At 44.0% G+C, this 19,731-nt stretch overlaps 1 protein-coding gene across 4 annotated transcripts in view; it reads left to right on the top strand.

Annotated features, from left to right (window-relative positions):
• DNMT3B (DNA methyltransferase 3 beta) overlaps window positions 1-19,731 on the top strand; it is a 371,865-nt gene that overhangs the window by 94,080 nt on the left and 258,054 nt on the right. For all 4 annotated transcript variants that reach the window (XM_086948367.1, XM_086948364.1, XM_086948366.1 and 1 more), the window contains one exon: window positions 4,264-4,405. In XM_086948367.1, coding sequence (XP_086804493.1) covers window positions 4,264-4,405 — 142 coding nt within the window. The remainder of the gene's footprint in view (window positions 1-4,263; window positions 4,406-19,731) is intronic.

Raw genomic sequence — 19,731 nt, 5'->3', positions numbered from 1 at the left:
CGACTACACCTGCCCCCACGACTCCGATGATGGTTTCTCCGGAAATGCCGACCCAAGTGTTCTCTCAGCCACAAACACCTGTTCCAAATATACCACCAGTACTACCAGACGCTTAGGATGATTCCTCAGATGAGGATCAGGATGTTGATAACAGGCCTAATCAGGGCTTAGAATGGGATGAGTATGTGATCCCGGATCCCGCGTCACCTAGTCCGGACCCAGTGGATTCTCCCCCAGCAGATTTTGGGGGTTTTCATAAGTTGATGGAGAGAGCATCTGGCAGATTTAAGCTGCATATGCCTTCCGTACAGACGGAGTGTTTCCTCTATGACTTTAAAGAGCCCTATAGGAAGGTGACCCGATCTATACCCATTGAGACCCATGAGTGGGTTTAAAAGCGATGAAAAACCCAGCTACGGTAATTCCAGTCTTACCACGCCTGGAAAAGAAATATAAGGCCCCTGAAGATGGTCCGGCGTCCTTGACTGGGCAGCCAAAACCGGACTCTGTTATATCACCACCCCCTTTTCTGAACTGTTATATCGCAGGCGGCACAGAGGAAGTTCCGCAACCATTCGGCACCCGTCTCCTCAAACCAGGGGTTTTCATGGCCGCTCTCGATCTTGAAGATGCGCATTTTCACATACCCATTCACCCAGCGCACAGGAGGTTTCTTCGATTCACAGTAGCCAAGAGCCACTTTCAATTCAGGGTTTTACCCTTCGGACTTTGCTCTGCCCCAAGGATCTTTTCCAAGGTGCTGGCGCCGGTGGCAGCTTTCCTACGGAAACATAATTTTCAGGTCTTCCTACACCTGGACGACTGGTTGCTGAAGGCCCCGTCCAGGGAGGCTGCGAAAGAAGCAGTCAACGCATGTACAAACCTATTCCAGAATTTGGGTCTTACTCTCAACAGAGAGTAGTCATCTCTATTCCCGTCCAGGACGGCGCGTTTCCTGGGAGCCATCTTGGACACAACTCTCAACAAAGCCTTTCCATCCCTGGAAAGGCAGGAAAAACTGAAATCCATGGCGCTGTTATTGAGAAAAAGAAAGTGTCTTTCAGTACGCCGTTACAAATCCCTTCTGGGAGTGATCTCTTCATGCATTCCTCTGATACCTCACTGCAGATTGCGGATGCGATCTCTTCAGAAACAGCTAGCAAACAATGGAGGCAAGTTCACGGCTAATTCGACGACAAGGTGATGATTACTGTGGCAATGAAAAGAGCAGCCTTGTGGTTGACGAAGCAAGAAAACCTTTCCCGAGGTCTATCCTTCGTAAGCAATCCGGCTACTCAAGTGGTAACGACGGATGCTTCACTGGAGGGCTGGGGTGCGGTTCTTCAGGTCTGCGGACATTGGTTGCCCCAGTACCGTCATTTTCACATCAACCTCCTGGAACTCAGGGCACTCAGGCTGGCACTACAGGCGTTTCTCCCACGACTGCAAGGGTCAGCGGTTCTCGTCCGTATGGACAACACCACTGCCATGCACTACATAAACAAGGAAAGGGGGTACCAGACCTCTTCTGTTATCTCAAGAGGCCCAGAGGATTTTGGAGTGGCTATTCTACACGGAATATCGCTGCAGGCAGAACATCTACCAGGAGTACTAAACGAAAAGGCGGAGAGTCTCAGCAGGCTGTCATCAGTCAGCCACAAATGAGAACGGAACCAGACGATATTGGACGACATTTTTCATCGGTCGGGCAAACCCTCAATAGATCTCTTTGCCACCCCGATCAACAAAAAATGCCAGTTTTACACAAGCAGGCTTCACCACCGAGGATCATTAGGGAATGCGCTTTCGATAGCTTGGTCAAGAGCATTTGTGTACGCCTTTCCCCTCATTCCGTTGATTCCGAGGCTACTCGGGAAGATCAAGGCAGAACCGTGCAAGATGATCTTAATAGCTCCTGCTTGGCCGAGGCAGTTCTGGTTCACGGAGCTACACCTTCTGTCTCTGGTTCCTCTACTTCCTTTGCGGGCGATTACGGATCTTCTCCCGATATCCCACGGGCAGATTTGGCATCCGGATCCACGTTCTTTACACCTGACAGCATGGCTCCTGAGCAGCGAGAATTCATAAACCTTCCCATCTCAAATGAGATAAGAGATTTTGCATTTGGTGCCGGAAGGAGAGTGTGGACCCTTTCTCTTCTCAGCCTCATCAACTTCTACCTTATCTCTTGTCCTTGGCTAAGGCAGGATTGGCTCATTCATTCATAAAAGTTCACTTGGCAGCAATCTCTCGCTTCAGACGCACTGCATCTGCACCTTCTCTCTGGGCATCCAGGATTATTAAGCAGTTTCTCAAGGGCTTATTTCGAGTCTTTCCCCCGGTGAGGCCTCCGCCTCCCACATGGCATTTGAATTTGGTTCTCACACAGCTCATGAAACATCCCTTTGAACCGATTCATCGGGCAGACATGAAATTTCTTTCTTGGAAATTGGCTCTTCTTCTTGCTCTCACATCGGCAAGACGCATTGGGGAATTGCAGGCTCTCACGATACAGGAACCTTTTCTCCAGTTCAAGAGAAATACTGTGATTTTAAGAACTAATCCGAGGTTCATACCAAAAGTGTCTTCAGACTTTAATCTCAATGAACCTGTGATTCTCAAGTCTTTCTTTCCTCATCCTTCCACACCAGCGGAGAGGTCACTCTATTCTCTGGATGTGCAGTGGTGCTTGAAATTTTATTTAGATCGCACCAAAGGGTTTAGTAGATCTTCTCAATTAAACATCGCTTTTGGTGGTCCTCGCAAGGGTCTTCAACTGTCAAAGCAGAGTATTGCGAGATGGATCTCCAGTGCCATTCTATACTGCCACTCTACAGCGAGTAGGCCGCTGGACAGCAGGATCAGAGCACACTCCACAAGATCCATGGCTTCCTCTACAGCTCTCTTCGCGGGATTACACATCGGAGACATTTGCAAAGCTGCGACTTGGAGCAGCACGCACACCTTTACGAAACATTACTGCTTGGAATTCTTGACACAGGAAGACACAGCCGTGGGCCAGGCAGTCCTGAGGAACCTCTTCCACTGATTGGTGAGCTTTCCCTACTATCCCTCCTTCCTATTTCTGCACATTTTGTATTTACTGTTAGTACGGATTGCTGTTTCATTATGTGGTTTACTTATTCTCTTATGAAAGTACGGATACTGACATGTTTCTTTATTTATGTCACAAAATGTGCTTTATTGCTTACTGCTAGCTACTCTGATACAAGCTATGGGAATCTATGAAAGTTCCAATACTGGGGCAAGAATACAAGTTACTTACCTCTAACTTTGGTTCCCCAGTATTGGTAACTTTCATAGATTCCCATGCACCCACCCTCCTCCCCTGGGAAAGCTCTTGCAGTCTTATGATTTGGATACAGGCAATAAATACAGTCCTTATGCCTGTCTTCCACATACAGCCTTTTCTTGCCACTGGTGGAACACGACTTGAAAAGGGCTTTTCTCTCCTTGTCAGACATCTCAGAAGAAATACCTAACAATCCTGAAGATAAAAAGTTGAAAACAAATCCTCAAATAGAGTAGAAATGAGCAGAGCTCAAAGGAGACTCCCTTAGCACAACGTGCAGTAGAAAATCTGAGGCTCTGAGGTTCCTTCAGGAGGGTTCTATGGAGTGAGGCTCTTCTGATTGGCTGGTGCTTAGTTTTGGTCTCTTTTGCAAAAAGAGGTGGATATGCTACAAAAGGGAATGAGGCCTAGGACTTTTTCTTTCTCTTTTATACCTACTGCTATGTTATTTTTGTTACCGAGACTGCCATTCCGACGACGGGGAATGATACAAGCTATGGGAATCTATGAAAGTTACCAATACTGGGGAACCAAAGTTACAGGTAAGTAACTTGTTTTCTTCTCCATTACATGGAGTTCCTTCTGCATCAAAGTCTCTCTACTACTTTTTTACCAACATGTAATTAATTAGTTGGGTGCAACACTTGACAATTGCCAGTGTGGAGATGGGAATGGAGACACATTTGAGTCTTCAAGATGTTTTCAGCAATTTTGTGTAGATTAAAGATAGCAGATTAGCTGTTTTACCTTTACAGCACTGTGATAAAATAATTGTTAATATGAAGTGTTCGCATCCTTCAAAGATAAAAGACATTGAACTGTTATGTTCCAGTATATTATTTCAGCCTATATTGGCACATATTAGGGTTTTACATATTATGTAAAATGATGATTTAATAATGAATAGCTTGTCCAGAAAACATTTTGTTTTTTGTTTTTTCAATGTGCAGGTTGCCAGCATTCGAGCAGGGAAGGTATTTTCCAGGAGCTCTGGCGAGTCTTTGGAAGACCAGCTGAAGCCGATGCTGGATTGGGCATTTGGAGGCTTTCAGCCTTCGGGGTACTCTGGATTAAAGCCGTCACGAAAAACAGGTTTGAAGAATACCATCCTACGCAAGGAAAACAAATGTGACAAATGTTCTAGTATTATTTTCAAGCTATACTTATAAGATAATGGGCTATATTCTCCAGTATTGGATCTTTCATACATTCTCATTTTTAAATCATTCCATGTCGTCAGGCTGGGAAATTCCTGTAACATTAAATAGCACATAAAACAGTGTTAAAATGGCCATCGGTCTTAACAGCAGTGTTTGTTTAGTAGTATATCCACCTTATTTGAAGCAACCTGAAATTCAGCCACCGAGGTGGAAGTGTCAGCTCTACCACTCCTCCTTGAAGCCACCATAGCTCAGATTTTTACCACACATCATCCTGAGGGAGTCCACATACAGAGCTCTCCTCTAATTTCTCAGTTACCTTATATTGCCTCCTTTCTGGTCTACCGTTGGACTGAGCCAGCCCTATCTTCAGCTCTCAGCCTACTGTAAGTTGTTTTTAGGATAAATTCTTTATTCGCTGTACCATGGAGACCACCTCAGATTCCAACTATCACTATGACAGACAGAGAGAAAAAATCTCTTTTTAAGGTTTCACTACCTTTGGCCAGAAAAAGGTCTACTCCAATGACCCACATTACAAACGTCTTTATTGCCTTTATTCTAAGCACAAGCCTTCACACTATGATATTTGTATTACTTTTCTTACAAAAAAACTCTGAAAGACAAAGAAAGGAGATTAGCCCTTTATTTGTTGGAGAAGAAATACTCTCCTTTTAAATGTGATGCCCTCTCACCAGGGGATGATTCAGTGAAAAGTGATTCTCCGAGCACTTTAATAAAGGTGGTGCGAAAAAGAAACATTTGGACTTTCCTGAGCTAGATCTGCAACCTTAAGCACCTGCTGTCATCTGCTCACATAAAGACACTAGAGTTGCCTTAGAGAAATGGTCCAAACATCATGAGCTCAATTCTGCTCAACAAATGACCTCTCTGAGCCTTCAATTTGAATTTCTGTTTCCACTGGTGACTTCAGCATTGACGATGAAAAAAGATCCACCGTCAACAACGGCTCATTGTTGTCAATTACACCCTCATTGACAAAGAGGACTCCGATGACGACCTGACTATGTTTGTCAATGGCAACTTCTTTGACATCAGGGATACTGTCAGTGGTCAAACCATCGTCGACAACAGCCTTGACTGAATCATCGTCAACAGCAAAACCAAGGATGTCCCTGTTACCGACATCGATCCCATCAATGTTGGCAACAGTACCATCGACAGCAGTTTTCTGCACGCTTACCACTTACCATCTATTTAAGTGATGGTAGTCTTTCAGTACAAAGTCTGGACGCTGAATTTAAAGGTGAATGCAGTGACCAGGATGCTTCGGACATTGCTTAAAGTCCCAAGTGGTCAGATATCCACTATATTAAACTTGATGCCCTAAATGAGTATTCTCCTTACCACGAGTATAATTATAAGTCACATGATTTTGAACCATGCCATTCTCACCAGCCTTATAACAGAACTTGTCCATATCGGATACAGAAATGTTTCAGGTGCCTGCTGCTTTTTAAATTTTTTTTACTACAGTGCAACAGATGATAACAGAGACATTTCAAAAGCTACTATAACTCCGGCCTCAATCTATACTCACTCCAACTCTGCCACCACAACTGCCTCCACCACTGAGACCGCCTCAACTCTACCCGGGCGCCTCCCTCATCTCTGTGAACACCTATGCATCTAAGACACCTACACGTCTAAGACGTTTCCAAAAGCATTGACATCTAACTTAGTGCCACAAACTCCACAAGATATGGGAGAAGGAGATTCTTCTGAGTCACTTTATTCTGACATGAAAGAATGCAGGGAATTGCCTCATAAAGAGGGTGCTGACGATTTAGTTGATTTCTTGGCAGCCAAACGATCCTCCGAATGACAGCCCGATTCCATTCTTTATTGGAAAGAGCTGCTTTAAACTTCAACTTGCCTATGTCCTCTGTGGACCAACAGAGCTTGTATGATTTTAAAGAGCAACCATAAAAAACTATAAAATCTCTTCCTATACTTGATTTCATCTGGTTGGGGTACCTTAAGTCTATGAAGACACCAGCCAGAATTCCAGATGGGCTGCCTCATTTGGAGAAGAAATACAGGGCTACTGACACAGTCCCGGCCTGTCTTATGGGCCACCCTGAGCTAGATTATGTGCTAGCCTGCATCCTCTGCACCTCCAAATAGAAATGGAAATCATATCGATAATTGGGGCCTCAGAGTAGGTTCAATGGCAGCTACTTCTTTCAAGAAGTGGAGAATTGTGGCTCACTGGTTAGAGCAGGCAGACCCTGAAGCAGAGGTCAGACCCGGGACCAGGGTTCAATTCCCGACGCGGCAGGGTCTTGAGCTCAAATGTCCATGGACTCGATAATTCTCGCTTCGGTGCCTAACCTAATCATGGGTTCACACTCTGCAACTCTGAGCATTAAGCTTGCTTAATCTCCACAACGGCCCCCCCCCGCGGCGGGATGCCTGGCTTTCACCTTGGGGATGCCCTGTAGGGGCTATCTCACAGGGAAAAGCCTGGACGGGTTCCCAGGGCATGCGCGGAGATACCCCTTCGGGGGTCGATTCAGGCGCTATATAAGAAACATAATAATAATAATAAAAAGGCTATTTTTCTTTCAAGGCTTCAGACACCTTAGCTATTCTGGGTCATTATGATCGGCAGATGTGGCATGACCTCTCACCACTAAATGATCTCATTCCGGAAGATAAGAGGGAGATAGCCAGGAACATCGTTAAAGATTATGCATCAACTTCACCGGCTATAATTGATGTAGCCATTGAAATTTCCATTACAGGTTTTTTGTCAGTTGTGAGGAGCAGGTGTTCTGCAATGGCAATGTTGGCTGTGGTCTACTTCTTTCTGGTCTGAAGTCCAAGTGAAAATACTAGAAAGGCCATCTGATGGAGGTACTTTATTTGGCAAAGACATTTATGAGGCTCTGCAAAGTATTACAATGGATACTTGTGAGAAAGTGCCATCTTTCTTGCATTGGTATGCTCCCACTTTTTGCTGAACTGCTGATGTGCTTTAACTGAGTGTGCCCTGGGCTTGTGCCAAGCATGTGCCGGGCCTGTGTTTCTTCCCTAAAGGCTGTGTTGAAACAAAACCCAATTGGCCTCTCTGGCCACCTATCAGCCCCTAGTGAATGGTACCCTAGGTACCCAGGGCATGGTGACCAAAGAAGACCCCTAAGAGCTGCAGCACTTATTGTGACACCCTTAGGGGCACTGTACACTGACACCTACACTTCCTTTGCAGGCTGAGTGTCTAAGTACAGAACTAAACAGAGTCGACATGGCACCCATCACTGGGTACCATGCCCACAATCACACTGCCCTGGCATACATCAGTCACCCCTCTAGCTGGGTGCCCTATGCCAGTGGTGTGGGCACAGGTGCATGAGCCCTGTGCCCCTACAGTACCCAGGGCCATTCCTGGGCACTGTAAGTACAGTGCTGCCATGTAAGAGTATATGGTGCTGGGAGGTCGTCATTACGAACTCCACAGCACCATGATGGCTTCACTGAAGACTGAGAAGTTTGGTATTAAACTGCTCAGCACATTAAACCCGTACTGATGCCAGTGTGAGTTTTAATGTAAGATGCACCAGAGGGCATCTTAGAGATGCTCCCTGAAATCCTAACCTACAATCCACGTCTGGGCTGAGTGGCTGCAGAGGCTGCCACACAGCAGACATGTTGCTGGACCCCTAGGTGGAGTGCCCCCCTGCTCTCCTGGGTTTGCAACAATGCACATCCTGGGTGAGGTGCTAAGTCTCCTCCCCCAGGATGGGCAAGGGGAAGCTTCAAAGGCATGCCGGCTCTGTGAGCTTCTCCAGACCATTTGCTGTACCCAGCAACTGACCCCCACCAGTTCTAACCCCCACTCTGGCGGGAAGACTGGTGGGAAACCCTACGTCAGGAAGGGAGGTGTGCGAGCATGTGCCACCCCCCCCCCCCCCCCCCCCCCCCTCAGGTGGGAGAGGCGAGGTGAAGCACGACCCCGGGCTCTAGACATCTTGAAGATAGGGAGTCCTGCCCAATCACAGATAGGTTTCTGCCCCCCACCCACAGAAGAGGAGCAGACTAGGGGGTGTACCCACCCCAGGACAGGGACCTATTGATCCCTGCCCTTGCCCTACCTGTAACGCCCCTAAATTCAGTATTTAGGGGCTTCTTGAACCTTTCTTCCTCAGATCTCGTTTTGAAAAACAAGAAGAAGAACACGAAGAAGGACGACCCGCCGTGCAGCTGCTAACAAAACGTCGACGACAACTGACTTGGCCCCAGCCCTACCGGCCTGTGTATCCTTGAACCTGCTCCTGTTTAACCCTGGCGTCTCCTGCGGGCAGCAACCTCGAGAACCCCGGAGGACCTGCCTGCCTTGACCCTCTCAGAGACTGGGACTCCCCTGAGCAGAGGCTCTGCTCCACCAGCAACACCCCTGGTGCCAGCCAGGAACCGCCACTCCAGCCCACTCTGCACCCGCCTGTCCAGCCCGTGCCCAAGTGAACCAAGACCACGAGTACGTCCCCCCGGCGACTGGGACCCAAAGTCCAGTGCCCAAAGACCCTCCTCGACGAACCAGATGACACGTGCAGCCTCAGAACCAGAGACCCCCCAACCGCGACCAGCCGAGGGTAAGATTGCTGACACCAAAAGACACCCCTGCATCGGCTCCCTGCAGCCCCCTGTGCCTTCCTTTGGGGTACCTACCTCTTCTCTAAGATCCCAACTTACCTCTCGAAGTGGTGGTCGCACCTGAAGAATCCCCGTCCCCGAGTCTGCAGCCTTTGTTCCCTTTTAACCTTTTCCATTGAATAACAATAGCCGCCCGACGGCTCAAAAGCGCACTGCACCCAGCCGCCCGAATGCGCTGGGAGGGCAACTACTACCCTACTCTACTTCCCCACTTACCCTGAGTAAGTGACCAAGAGCTCAGCTCCCACAGCCACGTGGCTTGCTTGCTTGCAGCCACCAACCGAAGGCCCCCTCCCCTCTATTGGATAACATTGGGCCTACTACCTCTGCACCCGGCTGCCCCAGTGCTGCTGAGGGTGTACCAACTGTACCTAAGTGACCCTGGGGGACCCCTGAGTCTATGCCCATAACCTTAACTCCACCAGTCGAGTACTCACCTGGAAACTGATAACTCACTTTCCTGCCATAGGATAACATTGACTGGTTTGACTGGAAAAATCTTATGCGTGAAGTTTTGAAACTCCGAAGTACTCACCTGTGACCAGGAGAGAAGCCAAAACTGTACCTTGTAGCTCAGTACTGAACCGCAAAAGTAATCCTAACCGGGTTTACTAGTAACCTGTACTTTCTCCATAGGAATCCTTTGTCTGCTTTTCTATGAAATTTCTTCTGTCAACTTTTGAAAACTTGAAATATTCCTTAAAAATTGTACCTACTACTGAAACGTAATTACTTACCTGTCTTAAGTAGAGACCCCAGTGCTGGACCTAGGAGCCCAGTACTGGATTAAAAAAATAACAAGAACGTGCCAAAACTGTACCTTGTAGCCCAGTACTGAACCGCAAAAGTAATCCTAAACGGGTTTACTAGTAACCTGTATTTTCTCCATAGGAATCCATTGTCTGCTTTTCTATGAAATTTCTTCTGTCTACTTTTGAAAACTTGAAATATTCCGTAAAAATCATACCTACTACTGAAACGTAATTACTTACCTTTCTTAAGTAGAGACCCCAGTGCTGGACCTAAGAGCCCAGTACTGGATCACAAAAATAACAAGAACGTGCTTTACCTGTAACATGAATTTTCTCCCATTGGATAAAATTGCTAGATTTTCACTGAAAAGTATTTAAGTGTGAACTTTTAAAATACCTTTTTATTCTTTAAAAAATCATTGCAATAACTAAAACTTTTTTACTAAACTGTTTACTTCTTAGACCCCAGGACTGAATCTAGGATACAGTCCTGGAGTTACAAAAGTAATCGATAAAGTAATCAGCTGCATGTATGTAGAAAAACCCATTGAGCTCAATGATAGATTGTGTTTAGAATTGTGTTGCCTACTGCAACCCCTGTACTTGTTGTGTTTACAAGGTTATTTCCTTTCTAAAAAGTAATTACTTGAGATCACTCATAATTGAGAAAAGTATATTTCTGATACCTGTTGGTTCTAAAAATAAAACAACTATATCTTTTGATATAAAAACAATTTTCCTGGAGTTCAGTCCTTGGGTGTGTGAAACCTTTTGCTTGTGTACAACAAATGCTTTACACTGTCCTCTAGTACTGCCTTACTGCTCGACCAAGCTACCACTTTTGAGAGTAAGGTCAACCCTGACTTTAACCTCTGTTAATACCTCTGGGGTTGGTGTATACACACTGTACCTTACTTTGGTCCAGTATACATAGAGCCACTTTCTCACAATACTGATATGGCAAAATCCCTGGATGCTCTACAGTTTTGCACCTTTTAGTGGCTCAAGAACCATATGGGACCATAATGCTGTTCTGAGCCAACTCATGTTGCCTCCTTTTCAACCAATCCTTGCAGCACATCTGAAATTCCTTTAATGGAAAACATCACTTCTCTTGGCACCCACCTCAGCACAAAGAATTGGAGAAGTCTATGTATTTTGTGTAAGCACTACTGCCTTTATGTGAATACAGAAGCCGACTCGACAGTGGGACAGACTGCCCTTCATAACCTGTTCCAGTAAAAGTGGGCCTGCTTCCCACTTTCTTATATCAAGTCAAGTCAAGTCATACTTTATTCGATTAATTAAAATCATAAAAGCAGTTCCAGTACATTAAAAATCAAAACAATTCATATGTTAAAAACTGTATTAAATCAATTCATTGTCATAAAATACATAATATATGGGTAAAACAGCATGGCATACAGAGGGCTAAGTTAAAATCACACCTCAGAAACATTCACCAACAGTCTTTTAGTCTTAATACGCATAGGAGCAACCAAGAAGCTTGCAACCCCAAAGATTACCCTGGTACTACCCAACAACTGTAGATATAGGAGTGCAGGCCGTACTTGTGAGAAACCGGCTTCTCTCAATATGGGGACCAGGTACTGTTTTCTGATGTCATCAAAGTGGCCACAAAACATAATAAAGTGCATTAGTGATTGGTCCGAGAAGTTATCACAGCTGCAGGGGATGGACAAATCTGATTTGCCCCATACAGGATAATGCCCCAGGGAAAGCTGGATGATATTAAGTCTAAATCTGACAAGAAGATGCCGATGGAACGGCAGGGTGACAATTTTCAGGTAGGGTTCAATTTGTGGAGTAGTAGGAAGCAAATAATTTGCTCTGACTCCAGGCTTTAGCACCTCTACTTCCTCCCGTTCCTGTGCAGCAAATTTGGGAATGTATATAAATCTGTCCTACCCAGTTTAGTCAGAGTGTCTTTGATGTATGATAACCAAGGGATTTTATTTGCTCTGTCAAGTGCCATACAATCTTTAAGAATAATGTGATTCAATGTAATTTCAGTGTTGAGCCAAGTCTTAGCCCAGCAGATCACTGGGGCCAGGTGTAACTGATCTGTAATGTACCCCAGTCCCAACTCTGTATGAATCGAGAGTGTTGGGGTAGATTGGGGGACCGCTAACAGGGATCTAAGAAATTTATTCTCAAAGCTCTGTAGTTTACCTTGAGGTAAGAAACCCCCATAAGGAGGCATTTAATTGAGGACGCCACGTACCCCTTTCGTAAAAAATTACGCCTAAATAGGTAAATACCGGGATCCTAGATACCTCCTCACCGTTGCAGGTAAATCGTTTTATTTTAGCAGCTTTAGACTGTTTACCCGCAACCATCACATGTGATTTTTTATTGTTAATCTGGAGATCTAGGGATTGCATGAATTCACCAAAGGCATCCAGAAGTTTCTGGAGCCCTATACCTGTGCGGGCCAATAGCACCGCGTCATCCGCGTAAAGAAGTACCGCAGAGGTCCCCTGCACGGGGTATATCTGGTGTAGTTCCTGTCAAAGATTTTTCAAGTGAGTTTATGTAGAGGGTGAACAGGAGGGGTGCCAATATGCAACCCTGCCTGACACCTCGTTTGGATCTAAAAAACCTAGTGCATCCACCCTCCTTATTGGTTCTAATGGAGGCTAAAAGTCCTTGGTGCAGGACGGCTAGGAAGTTCACCAATGACGGGTCTATCCCCATATCAGACAGGATGGTCCAGAGCTTGGCTCGATTGACCAGATCGAAGGCCGATGACAGATCCATAAAGGCCATGTATAGGACGCCCTCCTTCGCTTGGGTGTATTTGCTTATTATCATATGAAGGTTGAGGCATTTGTCGAGGGTGCCTCTTTTAGCCCTGAACCCATATTGAAGGTCAGAAAGGACCCCCATTCCCTTCAGGTGATCTCCCAGTCTCTGCAGAATGACTCTGCCCAGATCTTGACGGCAGAGTCAATCTGCGAGATCGGCCTGTAACAAGCAGGGTCACTCCTCACACCTTTTCTAAAGACAGGTATTATTGTGGAAGTAGCCCAAGAAAGGGGGAACCCTGAAGTAGCTGTGGAATTTAAGACGTTAGTTAAAGTCTTTACCCAGAAGTTTAAGGGAGTCCTATATAGATCTGCGGGGACGCCGTCTGGACCAGGCGCCTTGTTTCTCGTCATCTCCTCAATGGCCATATGAACCTCAGCCTCCTTAAAACATAAAAGAGGAACTAAATGCGAATGTACAAAGCCCAGCTCTTCTGTGATTTCCTCCTCACTGTCATATATCTTGCTAAAATGGGCAACCCATTTCTCGTCTGGGATCACACAATCCATAATCGAGTTGTCTATACCTGAGAAATAAGAGTGGTCCAGAATTTACTACTGTTTCTAAGGACATCAGTTGACATGAGGTTTTCCCAGGCCTCCCTTTTAATACCCTTTTTGCGGGTAGTCATGGCCAGTTTATCATTTTTTCTGCGCCTAGCAACAAGCTCACGATTTCTGGGTATTTGTTTTAGTGCTTGCATTAATTCTTTGTGAGCACTTGAGAACTTCTCATCAACCACCTTGGTCGATTTACACCGTCCCCCTTCTTGCTACACTTTAGGTCGAGACTGATTTGGGTGCAAATGGCCACATAGGAGTCAATTATGTCTTTACCATCTGCCAAGCTATCTGAGCAGACCGCCATTTCCACATGTACCTTGGTCGCAAGGTCCTGCATAAAGGTACCTGGGACCACCTTGGCCCAATTTAGTCTCCTACCCTGGTCCTTAGGAATCAAAGTGTCTACACAGGCTACTGGTGTCTCCTCTCGTGTAGCCCTTTCAACCCCAAGGATCAAAGACAATACCAGGGGATTATGATCGCTAAAGGCTGAAACTACAACTTCGTAGGAGTAAGCCACATTAACAATTCCAGCTGAAACAAAAATGAAGTCAATCACTGTATCAGCTTCTCTGCCTGTAAAAGTCGGCTCCCTGATTGCACCGCCGGAGGTAACAATTTGGTGTCAAAGTAGACCCTGTGAAGAATCTTGAGCTGGACCAATATAATCCCTTTATTTAAATCGTTTGCGTACATCCTGTAGAGATGTATAGTTTTCTTCATCCACTCTACAGTCTTCTTGCTCTTACACATCCACTCTACGGAATATTGTTATTCTGATGAGTAAGCTATTTCTAATGATTTCCTCCCTGTAGAGTGTACTTTGTAACTTACTACCATTCAGTCATAAATCACAGATGAAGAAAGGAATGTGTGCGACCATGTTGTAAAGATTATTCCATATTCATATAATTAATATACATACCTTAACGGAATAGATCAAGTCACTTTAAGTACCTTTCCAAATCATAAACATGTCACCACAACATTAGACTGGATTCAGAGGATACCAGTTAATCTTCAATTAGTTGCTTCTTCTTAAACTTACCAATGAAAAGGTCTGCGTAAGACAGAAAATATCTCAAATATATTGCTGTGCTCCTGACCTTTTTTACAGTGTGTCCTGTTTTAAGAAATACTTATAATGTAAACAGATGCAGCCATTTCTAAGGTCATCTAGTTCTACAGACGAACATATGCTGATTTTGTATTAAAAAAATAGTTCCAAGGCAGCCAGTCCAATTTGATGTTTTAGGTATACAAAGCTTTAACAACCACTGCGATCAGAAAGTAGTCTGGTTTCCATGAGATGTCAGATAACCTAGTCAGAATATCAATTGTATCCTAAATATGAGAAGGTAAAGTACAGGCTCTTGGAGACAAAAAGGTCTCAATGTATTGTGACATTCTCTAAGTTAAAGACCCTTTGTCCTCTGCTGACATTCTTCTAGGTATTGACCTGGCTTGTTTGTGTTCTTTTAGTAGAAAATATGTAATAGGGATTACAAGGTTTAAAACCTTCATGTATGTGAACTCTTCATCATTAAGGATATTACTACCATGCCTGTAATGTCTTCAATTTCATGTCCTTTAATACACTTTTCGAGCCCCTTTTATCAATATTACAGATAATGATATTCCTATCTTTTTGCAATGATTTAAAGGCCTTCTTTTCTGAAGATTAAATATTTTTAAGTGTCTCATTCTTGTTTGTGCTGAATAAATCCTATGAAAAACATTCTTGAAATGTGTCTGTATTATCAGGGTTCAGTATATTAGTCATGAATATAGATTTTAATTTCAGTTCACTTTCTTTTGCTTGGCCTATGTGTGTAGCCAACTCCTGTACAACTTCCATCAGATCCCACTCTTCTAATGTGTGTACATCCGAAACAACCTGTGCAGTCATAAGTCATTTTGTTAAGTATGCCACGTGCTTGTTCTTTTTTCTATGGGATAATTAAAAAAAAAATCTTCAAGTTCAGAAGCCAAAGAAATTTAAATAAAAGATATTGCTGTGTTTTGTGTGTGTGTGTGGGGGGGGGGGGGGGGGGGGGGGGGGGAAAGAACTTTAATAATGATCTGTAGCCCTGTGTTCATTAGTGTTCACTCTAAAAAGTTAATCACCAAATTTACAGTTTTGAGATCTCTTCTCTTATGTGTACTCATGTTTGATAAATCAGTACTTCTTCTAGTGTTTCTCCATCATTTGTATATGAGCTTCTTCTGAACTCAACTCTGAGATGAAATCTGTAGTCACCAGCTTTTTTTTCTTCTCCTGATTTTTCAAGCAGTGTTCTATATCAGTTCTGTAACAGTACCTTGTTAAAATAAATAAGTGTTAGCACCAAGATAAAATAAACAGGAATTAAGTACAATGTTAAGATTGATGGAAGTTTGATTCCCATTTCAAAACATTTTCTTCCCACAAAGGTCATTGTTTTTCCTATAATTTTTTGTAAAAGTGATAGTTAATATACATATTAAAAAAGGCACTAATATTATGATATGTTTGCTTGGTTACATGTATTAAATGGGTTGTCATCGTGTAATAACAAAAGTCTGTGCACCTCTCGGATTATAGAGTGTATCCGGACCAGTTGCTGATCATAGAGGCAGTTTAAGAACACCAGTGCTGTGTGGCGGCAGCCACTGTTACATAGAGGAAGTATATAAACAGATATTTTGGGTAGATCTGGTTGTTACTAAAAAAAGGGAGGGGGGCTGACACACCCAGATCATTGCCACTACAATGGTAAGAACAAACCCATGGATTTAAGTATATCATATCTTGCACTTAAACTACTTACACAGTGCAAATCAGGCTCCCCTCTGGATCCGGCCCCCCCTAAGGTCATGAGTGATCTTGCTACTTTATTGATAGAGCCACTTACTTCTATATGGAATGCCTCACTACATCTAGGCCAATTTCCCACTGCTTGGAAAGAAGCTATGCTTGTGCCTATCCTGAAGAAAACAGATCCGGACCCCACGCAATTTTGCAATTACCGTCCCATATCCCTCCTCCAGAAACCAGCGAAGGTCTTAGAAAAGGCCGTTCAACTACAACTCGCAGAATATTTGGAGACCAATTCCTTACTCCATGACTCCCAGTCAGGTTTCCGCACGGGTTTTAGTACGGAAACCGCGCTGCTAGAAGTGTCGGAGACCATTCGAGAATGTGTGGATAGGGGCGAGGAGGCCATGTTGGTCCTCCTCGACCTATCCGCCGCTTTCGATACGGTGTCCCACAAAATACTTTTAGAGCGACTGGAGCAGATTGGACTGGGCGGCTCTGCCCTGTCGTGGATTAGCTCCTTTCTCCAAGGACGAACGCAGAGGGTCCTTCTTAGACCGTTCAAATCTGAGTGCAAACCACTTGTTTGTGGAGTCCCGCAGGGCTCAGCTTTGAGTCCATTATTCTTTAATGTCTATCTGGCCCCTTTGGCCAAGGTAGTTGAATCATGCGGGGTCAGAGTGATCTCTTATGCTGATGATACACAGCTGATATTTTCCTTTAGAGATCACTCTGACTCCAGCCTCTCTAGCTTTCGTTACTGTCTGGGCGAAATCTGCTCTTGGATGGCTTCTAACCATCTTTGACTTAACCCCGACAAGACGGAGGTCTTGTTTTTTAATCAAAAAACGTCCATACCCTCCACACTGTGGTGGCCAACGGTACTCAAACCCCCCCCCCCCCCCCCCGCCCTCCCCCCCCATCCCGGTCCACACCGCTCGCAACCTGGGGTTCCAGTTCGACGACACGCTTTCCTGCAGTCCTCAAATTAACAAGGTTACTGCAGCCTGTTTTGGAAAATTAAGGATGATGAGAAAGATCTTCCCATTTCTGCCGATAGACGCTCGCAGAACGGTCACACAGGACTTAATTACCTCCCATTTGGATTATGCCAACAGCCTCTACGCTGGGGCCCCTCTGTACCAAATTGAACGCCTACAACTAGTTCAAAATGCGGCGGCGAGACTGATTGGCAACATCCCCTTCCGGCACCCGATTTCAGCGTTTCGCAAAGAGCTTCACTGGCTCCCAATAGCCAGTCGTATCAAGTTTAAAATGCTCACTCTTGCTTTCCGGGCTCTGAACGAAACTGGACCGGAATATTTAAGAAAGAGATTAATATTATCTCACTCAGTCAGATCCTTACGCTCCAATAATCTACGCCTCATGATTGTTCCGCGATTCCGCCGCACTAGAATGGGCGGCAGAGCCTTTGCAGTCCTCGCTGCCAAACATTGGAACAGCTTACCTTTAGACCTCAGATTTGCTCCCTCTGAAGCACTTTTCCGTAGCCGTCTGAAAACGTGGCTATTTTCATCAATATAGGTAGATCCTCCTTTCCTGCTTACAGTTTTAGCGCCGGGACACCCCCGTTGGGGGCAGCCGCGCGCTCGACAAGATTAATAAATAAATAAATAAATATAGCTTACAGGTTAGTTAGTACCCAACCAGTTACCATCTTTCAGTATTATATTTTTTATAGGCGGAAACGGTATGAATAGATTATCCTCAAAATTTTATTGGTCCACATAGTGGTATATTTGACATAAGGTGGGAATACAATACAAACCTGGAAACAGGTATTATAATGAAAAATAAGGCTCAGGACAACGAGTGCATTGTGACATTGAAATAAAATGTACATTGAAAAAATTGTTATAGTGTAATATAAAATTTGGAATAAAATGGGAAGTGGAAAACACATATGACTTAATGTTTATGAGGAGTGAGACTCATGAAATGTGAGAGCAATCTCACTTTGAGAAGACGTGCTTTAAAATAAGAATATTAGAATTTAGAATTTCAATTTTAGTACTGGTATTGTATTGGGAAGTATGGAGTATGTTAATACTAATAATATGATGTTGAAATTATTTAAGTATGATATGGCAACAGTCTGTGCTATGTACCTTTACAGTAAATGTTTGCAGTGAATAAGAAATAGGAATTGATATTTACAATGTATATCATTGAATGGTTTAACTTGTGAGAGATTTCGTCAATGGGAATATGAGTACATCAAAACCATGTTGGTTACAGAAATAGTGACTGTTATAGATTTTTATGAATAAAAATTTCAAATCTTAATTATAACCAATAATCTGATTTATCTTTACAGAATTCTTTTGGTTAATGGATTTTAATTGATTGATGTGCATTGATGAAGCATGTGGATTACTTCTAAAACATGTGTTGCCATGAATAAGGGTATTATGTTGCAGTGGATGATGATGCATGAAGAATAATACACTTTACTTTAGTCATCTTCAAGGAATGCTGGTCTGTTGATTTTCAAGGAGCGTTTGAATAGTTTGTTGTATCTTTAACGTAGTTGTTAATTAAAATATCTAGCAAATATTTCTAGGGTAGATTAGCCTAATAGGTGACGCACATAGTGAATCGTAGACCTAAATCTGTCTTGAAACATGGGAGAATGGGAAGTGGCACAGCAGAGAACTATTGGCTCAGTACAGGGAAGGTAAGGGTGTTAACTTGCAATGGGAAAACCACAGAGTGGCTAATCGTTGGGACAAAGCAATTTAAAAACATTCAAAGGCCTGTCTTCGATATTAACGGTCTCGTGATATCATGATGTGATTAAAGAGCAAGTGATTGATTTAGCTTATCTTCTTATTTTGGGGGAAAGTAAACAACTGTGCATAAAGCAGAGCAATGTGCACTTAAACTGCTTCTGCTCTGAAAAATGAAATGTTGCAGTGAAGTGTGATGGCCATAGGTCTTCTGCATGGCTTTGTACAGCTTTTCTGCCAAACCACTTTGTGTTTTTCCTCTAGTGGACTTAAAAATCTGAGAGCCTATTGGAGAATGGGAAATTCATTGAGAAATATTTGACAGCATCGAAAGGTGGTATACCCATGCATAGCAGCAACCGTAGTGAGGGTGGAACAGCCCCTTCTTAAGTGACAGTGAGATGTCCAGCTGTGGTAGCAGTGCATTATAGATTCGGGATGCAACCCTTTTACCGGCACCCTGGCGAGGGAGATATGGGGCCTTTTCAATGGGTGCTGAGGCATCCTGGGATTGCTGGTCAATATCCCTTATGATTGCTATTGTTTTATCACAAATGTCTCAGGGACACCAATGCTATTGCATTCTAATTGGATAACCAGTTTACCATGTTTAGGGACTTTTCTCTCCAGGAATAATGAAGTCAAGCAGCCAAGGTTTACTCTAGAAGCTGAAGTTTAGATATGTCATTACTTAGTAACCTCACTGCCCAGCCACACTACTATGTCTTCAAAGAAGAGTACTTCTTTTACGTACAGGCAAGGATAAAGGAGCAGTTAAAAAGAAAGAGTATTGAGGCCCTAGTACCCTCTGTTGCTGCTCAGTGACCCTTAAAGTTTTTCTTCAGGCGATAGTCGGCACATGAAATAGACGGAGGTGTGGTTTAGGGATCGCT

This window comes from Lissotriton vulgaris, unplaced genomic scaffold, assembly GCF_964263255.1.
Source record: "Lissotriton vulgaris unplaced genomic scaffold, aLisVul1.2 SCAFFOLD_956, whole genome shotgun sequence".
In the NCBI taxonomy this organism is placed as follows: domain Eukaryota; kingdom Metazoa; phylum Chordata; class Amphibia; order Caudata; family Salamandridae; genus Lissotriton; species Lissotriton vulgaris.
This window is presented reverse-complemented; position numbering and strand designations above follow the sequence as displayed.